Raw genomic sequence first — 7,942 nt, forward strand, 5'->3', positions numbered from 1 at the left:
GGAGGGGAGGGGAGGGAAGGGAAGGTGGGGGCTGCTTCCAGTGAGGGGCCTCCCCGAGGGGCTCCTCCCGCCGCGGCCTGGGGAAACAGCCCGTAAATACACGCCTGTGTGTGCCTTTGTGCCCCCATCCTCCCCGGTGTGGGGTTCAGGGGTGTCTTCTGACCCCGGGGTCTTTGTGTCAGAACCGCAGTTCTCGGCCGGCTCCTGTAAGGAGCCTCCTCGCAGCGTTTGTAGTGCCTTGTTTCCCGAGTGGCTGGGGGTTGCTGCAGGGGTGGAGTGGCTGAGATGTGCCTTTTCGGGCCAGAGAGCCCTGCTTCAGGTCTGAAATGGAGGCAGGAGCTTTCAGAGCTAAGTGCATAATGGGAGCAGTTGCTCAGGGACTAATTAGGTACGTGTCCGAAGGGAAACACTGAGTTACTGGTGGGGAACGTGCCTTGCAAAACAGTTGCTCAGTTCCTGATCTTTCCTCCTGACCTTCAGAAGTGTTGTCCTGGGTCTGCGTTAAAGGTAATTTTTTTTTTTGTGTTAATAGGTTTCTCATTCCTCGGGAAGGGGAAACAAGTGTTTCAGTTTCGGTGCTGGCTTTGTGGCCTATTGTAATCTCTCCATGGGTCACAGCCAGAAAACATTTTGAGTGCCTGTTTGGATTTGGGTTTTCCCCCCCCTGTTTCATGGAATTGGCTGTTGCTGCTTTCAGAGACAGCAGTTGCTACAGGCTGGCCAGGCTTGATGTTGAGCTGGACCCCACACTGCTTTCAGCTCCCTGGTTTCCAGTCTGGAGAGCGTATCAGGAAGCCATGTCACCGCAGTACAGCTTTGGCTTAGTACAGCCAGACTTCCTGCTGGCAGCCCCAGGGTGTCATGAGTGCCACCTTTCCCCAGGTCACTGATCAGTGACTTTCCTCGGGCAAACAGGATCTGCTGACTGGTACCAGTGGTTGGACTTCCCAGCCAAGGGTACTGAGAAATGGGGGGATGCCTTCACCACTGGATTTTTTTAGGGCACTAACTGAGTTTTGGCTGCCCCTCCTGCCCTGTGCTCTTCCTTTAGCTTTCGCTTTTGCTTCCCTGAACACTTACATTCTTCGCAAGGTGTAGGAATATGGAAGTGCTGAAGCAAAATTAACCTGGTGCCAGCGTAGATTTTCAAGAGAGAAAAGGAGGTTACAGTGAGTCACCGCCCTGTGCCTAAAGCTGTTACAGCATGTGCTGAAACTTGATTATACTGTGAATAGCCTTGCATAGAACTTGTAGACAAGTTCTTTCTGTAATTTCTGGTGGTCTCTGGGAGTGGCAATAGTTATTAAAAGGTGATATTTGAAACAAAATACAGTATTTTTGCAGCCCTTTTTTCACCTAATGAGGATTATCTGCTACAACTGCCTGAGAAGAAATTGAACATGCTGTATGCAAGGTTAGGAGCCCACTGAGTACAGTTAGAGTGGTGTCAGTTATTCTGGCCCTTTAGCTGGAAACCCAAAAATAGTAGCTGGTGAGATTACAATGAGAAGGAGCTAGCCCAGCAGCTCCTTGGTGGTGGTGACAAATGCTTGGGTTTGTGAGCTCTTGGCTCAAGAAGTGAGGCATCTGGAGGTTTGTGAAGTGTCAGGATAAGCTGGTGGAGTGTTGTCTTACGTGATCTGAGAATTAATGTATGTCTAGTTTTGCTAGTACTTTTTTACAGAAACCACTATGTGCCTCTCTGTAAACTCGAGGAAGGTTTAGGTTGCCTGTCTGTGAGAGATGTCACCAGTAGTCATGTGCAGGGTGAGTCTGGTCTGTGAAGGAGAACCAAAGCTGGCCAAGCTGCAAACACAATGGGGTTTGTGGTGTGGAAGTTGGTCACTGGGATGAGGGACCAAGCAGACCCTGTGCTGTGCTGCTGTGTGGATGTCAGAGCTTGGCATCTGCAAAATGCTGCTTCTTTGCCCCTCGTTGCCCTTCATCGGTGTGACTCCTTTAGGGACGCACCGTCCTTGGCTTGCCCTCTTTTCCTGCCTGTGTGCTGCCTGGGCTGTGCTGAATTTGAACATATGCCAGGGCAGCTGTAGCATAGAAGTAGGCAGCAAGTTTGACGCTGCATGTAACTTGACTGATGTTAGCAGCAGAATGCAGTGTTGGGGTACTGCTTACCTGAGTGAGGTGTTTGCAAGGCTTGGGTTTGTATTTGCTGTCACTAGTTTTGGATTAACAAAAGTACTCAATGGTTCCAGGCCAATGCTGGCTTAAAACAGAACTTTAAACTGGTTTTAAATGTATGCGTTTAACTCAGAAAGCTTCAAGGCTTTAATTATGCTTGGCTTAATTGCAACAATTAGTCAAAAATTAGTTATTACAACATAACTGGCCACACATTTACTGTTTAGATTTCTGATACATTTAGGGCACGCTTTTTTAAAGCTTTAATTTGAGTCTGACATGATACTGGAGCTGTTAGGCACTGTGCTAGACAAGTAGAAGAGCTGTTGAGGACCTTAGTGTAATATGAAGAGACATCTATTGTATTATTGCAGTATCACATTAGGTGTCAGCATGTGTTTGTTTGTTGTTTTTTTTTTTAAAATAACTTAATATCTGCATGTTAAGAAGCAGTAGGTCAAGGATTTGTGTAGTGTCACTTTTAATCAGGAATTACTGCTAAGTTGTTAGACTAATAAGGACCTCTAAACTGCTCTGTGGATGGAAAAATGAATCCCCAAACCGTAAGCTTTTAATAGGGCTGCCTCATTAACTGTGTTCTCAGTGCCATTTGTAACTTCCAAAAACTGTAGCACATTTTGTTGTCTCCTGTTTGTCCCTCTTCCCTCACTTATTAAAATGTTACCATATGTTGGTGTGAAATGTTTTATTACAGTTTTGAAAAGTTCAGCTGGCCTCAGAGAGCATGTGAATGAGGGAGCTCTGGAAAATGAGTTTTCCTGCAGCCTCAGGTGCTCAGTTCTGGCAGAGCTGGATGTTGGTGTGGTGCCTTAGAGGATCATGTGAATTGTTTTTCTGTTTTAGCTTGTTTTCTTTTCCTTGGCTTGTTTTGTTGTATTACTTCCTGATAAGTTGTCACAGGGCTCTCCCAACATCACATGAGACCCAGCCTGAAGCCTCTGCGTGTTTTGAAACTCAAAACTGACTGAATCTGGCTGCTTTATGGTCTCTTGCTGCAATAATGTGTTGCAAGCAGACATGCAAAGTCAGTTCTCTTTAGTAGCTTCTTAATGAAACATCAGAACTGATTAAAGTCTTTAGGCTTTGGATAATAAAGTGAAAGCTTCCACAGTTGTGTACAAAATACTGTCCTAGTCCGGAGGAAGAGGAGTAGGAGGAGGCTGATTTAATGTCTTTCCTCTTAACTCTCGTTATCTTTGCATCCTGGCCTCCTAAAGTCTGTCTTTGCAATACTTCTTGTGAAATGGTTTTCTCTGTTTAGGCTTTCTCATCCTTGGGACCTAAACTTGGACAACACTAGGTGTATTAAATAAAGCCTATTGTGCAAAGACTATTACTGATAGTAGATTAAATGGATAGTCTTAATGGAATTTATCTGCAATGCTAGGTGTCTGTAGCGCTAAGGCTTGTGGGTCACAGATCACTAAATGCTTAAGGTCTGTTTTCTTTTAGTCCTAAGTAAATATGCCCGACGGTAACCCTGTTGGTTTACTTTTCTCTTTTTGTCTTCTTTTTACCCAGTGAGACTGCGTCAAAATGTCTCTTTATCCTTCCTTGGAAGATCTGAAGGTGGACAAAGTTATTCAGGTATGGTGAGCTTTAATAAGATGAGTTTTGATGATGGTAATATATCTGATGACATTTAATCCAGGAAAGGGTAGACTTTTATTGTAGGTGAGAACTTGTTTTACCATCACACTCTAAAAGGGGAAAGACACTGTTTACTTTGTAGCTTGATACATTATGATTAATGCTTATTTTACCACAGTTGGGTATACTTACTTTGTTTTATATATTAATTTCTAGTTACTGGTCTTTAATGGTTGATATGTTTGGGTTTTTTGAAACATAGATACTTGGTCTTAAGTAGACAAACATAGTCTCTTCTTATACTTCAGCTTTGATTGAGAATTAATTGGTATTGCCTGAACTAATAAACCTGCTATGTCTCATTCCTGGTGTCCAAACCCATGGCATGTGGTCAGTTGGGCACAAAAAATAAAGGAGTCCTGGCTCTCCTGGTGTCATCTGGAATCACAGACTTGTCCTCTGGCTATTTTTTGGTAGTGTCCAGATCTGTCAGTGCTTCCAAGAATATCACATTTGTGTGAAACCCTTTATGTGTAAGAATATTGGTAGCTTTATTATTAGACAGGATGAGGATTAAAAAAAAATGTAAAACAAAATGAGAAACATTTTAATAAATAAAAAACTGCATGTGAAATTTCACATTAATGTATTTTATGAGGAGTATTCTTTCTTTTTTCAGCATTTTACCTAGCTTCCATTTTTCTTTCCTAAACTTAAGCAGGATGCCCTCCCAGTTTAAACAGCACAGAGTTAAACTGCATTTTTACGTGGCTGCTACTTCTGTCTTTGTCTTTTTCAATGGGAAGCAATCAAGCAAACTGCACAGAACAGCTTAACTCTGCTGTCCCAAAGTGAAGTGCCCTCAGTTTCACCTGTGTTTGTACGGGTGAGGTGGGGCTCTGGAAATTGTGGTGCAGTGTTGGGATTTCTCCTTGTAGTGTCTGCCCATCCCACTCTTCTTACCTTACCAAAGTCCTTTATCTACAGTTAGGTAATGCTGAACTGAAAACAAACAGGTTGGAGCCAAGAATGTGCTCCTTCAGCCTTTTGAAGACCAACTGCTAAAGTCCATATGTATTAAAATCAAAGATAGTAAATGTGGTCCTTCTTACTAAACTTCTGTTACCACTGAATGAAGCAGTGAGGAAATGGAGTTAGGGTGTCTTTATGCTGAGTCCTGTAAAGCTGGATTCTTGTATGTTGTCTTGCCTATAGGCTCAGCAGTATTTTATGAACTTGGACAGAGTGCCTTGTTCATGTGATTACACCTGTACAGACAAGTAAGAGTAAACTCCATGGAGGTTTCGGTAGGGACTGTAACAAATTATTCTGTTAAGATAATTTATTCTTGCTGACACTGTAATATCAAAGTTCAATTTTCCAGAAAAAAAGAAACAGTTCTTGCAGGACAAATGTTTGCTGTCATACTTAAAGATGACTGTCCACTCAAAGCTTAAATTAGGATTTGACAAGATTCTACCACTTATTGAGCCAAGAGCAGTCAGTTACAGTTCCCCAGTGGAGAGGCTACTACTAATCGTAGTAGGAGCTACAGGAGGGTACTGAGTAGGTGCTCAGTGTAGCTGTGAGAGAGGGGAAGTAAACGCTGTTATTGCTAAAATATTTTTGTTAGAAAAGGCTAAAATATTTGCCTCTCCCGAAGACGGATTTCTAAAGATGCTGTCTTTTTAAGTATGTCTGAGAGCACTCTTAGAAGAAAAGGGGATGGATTGCTAAGAGATGAAGTCTGTACCCACAATAAGCAAGTGAGATTAAAAGGACTACTGATTAAAACAGGCAGACTTGTTACATTAAGTATTCTAACCTGTTCTTTATGTCCAGCATTTGAGCTGGAGCCTATTCTTCTAAATACATCTGTTATTGATAAATAATGAGTCACTTTTGCTCTGAAACTTTTTTCTAAAAAAAACTTCTTGGAGAGTACATGACTACGAAGTCTTCTATTTTTAAGCATGATTTCCTTAAAAACACTAAGTAATTTTACCATCATATTATGTTGGATGATTTATGTGTCCTGTTCAGCGTTACATTTCACTATGCATTTAGTAATTTTCCCTCCCCACCTTTGACGTTCAACCTCAGGAAAGCTATTGGGATAATTATTTCCATAACACTTACCAAGCTTCTGTAAGGCAGTGTTTTTCACTGACTATGATTATACAAGGCCAAAAAATTAGTAGCTGAGGTATTGAGAAGGAAGGAAACTGGCTTACTTAAATATGATCTCTTATTTGTGAGTCAGTGAGCTATATAGAAACATTTGTTCACTGTAGTGGCAACTTCTGTAAAAATATCTTGGAAGGTCTGTTTCTTTCAGAAGATATTAAACTAGTAGCATTGGATTGTGGAATTTAACTTGCATCATTTAAGGGTCTGTGGCAGAACTAATGAATAGTGTCTATAAATGGTGAAGGGATAAAAATGGCTGCTACCAGCTGAAAAGAAGTAGTCACAAAATACTCTGCCAAAGGTCATACCTTAAAACTTAAAGCTTTGTCAGCAAAGTTTAAGGTGTCTTTTAAGGTGGTTTTATGATCTTTAACTTAATAGCATGGGCTGACAGTAAAGCCTTTCTGCATTATTATTGTAGCCTCACCTCTGAGGAAGGTGCAAGTTGATCTACCAAAGTAGTTTGATACTACTACAGCTTATCGTACTGAAATTACTTACGTCAAAGCTTCAAGATGAATAGTAACTAACATGTATGATAAAAAAGAAAATGCGTAGTCTTCTAGCTGAATGATAAAGATTCCAGAGATTTTTCTTGTACAAGATAATGTATGTCAGTTCTTTTGCTTTCAGGCTCAGGCTGCTTTTTCTTCAAATCCAGCTAATCCAGCAATCTTGTCTGAAGCTTCTGCTCCTGTTGCTCACGATGGAGGTAAGCTTATATACTGTTTGGGATCCTAATGTTGTGGAAAGCAGTTATGAAAGTCTAAAGTTAACATTTTAGTCAAAAATACCTATAAATATGTAATCATATTTACTAAGGGTGGGATCACGCCTTTTTGGAAAGGCCAACATCCTTATCCCCCCATCTGCCCTAAACCACCTTGGTAGATGAGCTATAAGAGTCAAGAAACAGTGTTTGCTTATGAGAGGAAGTTGTGGCAAACACTAACCCTTCTCCTAATGTTTCCAAGTGAGTCTAACAGAAAAAGATCTGCTGTTGGTGCCATTTGAGCTATTTTTAACTCTTGAAAAACTTAGCTATCCTTATTTAGTGTATTTTTGTAAGCTTTAGAAGGCAGCACGAGTGCCTTTCCCCTCCATATGAGCTTGCTTGGGAACAGAAAAACATGAATCTTTGTCAATAGTACCCAGGAGTGTGGAACTTCATCTTGTTAGGCTATCAGCATAAAGCTTCCAGCAGATTTTGGGATCAAATATATAGGAAATCCATCAGACCTGAAGCTGAGCAGTTTGTGCCCATTTCTGCTTGTTTTTACCCATGCACATGTACACCCACAAAGGTGCACAGGTATGTGCGAGTTCAGAACTCTGGGCTAGTGAGTTACACTTGGTCTGAAAGGCCTGAAACCTCTCTAATGCACATAACCAACAGCAGTGCTGGAGCAGCTGTCAAGGATGCTGGTGGATCAGTGTCGTGGGCCGGTACCGGGGGGCTACCAGCTGTCAGGGTGTTTCTGCAACTTCCCCCCCCAATATGGAGAGGTTTGTGAATGAGCCCGAGCGTTCACACGTGGCGTTCGCCTCTTACCGAGGAACGGCCGCTGCGGGACTGTTTCTTAGCGGATAGACTAAAGTACCCTCCCACCATGCTCACAAATTATTACTGAGACCAATGTTTAGTTTGCAAATTAATCAGTTTATTAAGGGTCAATACAAACTAAGGGATCAAGGTTCAGGAGAGGTTGGCTAGGTATATATTGGAAAAGGGATTCAAAGGCACTGTGGTCTATAAAAGGCACACTCCGAAGGAGAGGTGTAAATCAATGGAGTGAAAGGGTAGGAGTTGAGCCCAGTAAGATCCGCAGGGGGGGCTGGCTTCCCAGTAACCGGGGCGACCCCTTCCTGCTGGTCTGGTCCTGTGGCTTTGTGGCAGATGCAGGCTGGGCAGGCTTCTACTCCAGTCCGGTTTGGTCCAGGCTGGGCAGGCAGGGTCCCTGGGAGCGGGCACGATCCCCACAGAGCAGGTACAGGCGGCGCC

General features: G+C 42.6%; 1 protein-coding gene across 2 annotated transcripts in view; it reads left to right on the top strand.

Moving 5' to 3' along the window:
* Positions 1 to 3,684: 3,684 nt before the first annotated feature.
* SDCBP (syndecan binding protein (syntenin)) overlaps positions 3,685 to 7,942 on the top strand; it is a 14,589-nt gene continuing 10,331 nt past the window's right edge. Inside the window, exons 1-2 of one of the 2 annotated variants that reach the window (XM_009995532.1) lie at positions 3,685 to 3,747; positions 6,574 to 6,652. In XM_009995532.1, the coding sequence (XP_009993834.1) occupies positions 3,697 to 3,747; positions 6,574 to 6,652 (130 nt within the window). In that variant the 5' untranslated portion in view covers positions 3,685 to 3,696. The remainder of the gene's footprint in view (positions 3,748 to 6,573; positions 6,653 to 7,942) is intronic. The other variant, XM_009995534.1, reaches the window with a different exon arrangement.

The sequence above is a fragment of the Chaetura pelagica genome, unplaced genomic scaffold (assembly GCF_000747805.2).
Source record: "Chaetura pelagica isolate M959 unplaced genomic scaffold, ChaPel_1.0 scaffold83, whole genome shotgun sequence".
In the NCBI taxonomy this organism is placed as follows: Eukaryota; Metazoa; Chordata; class Aves; order Apodiformes; family Apodidae; genus Chaetura; species Chaetura pelagica.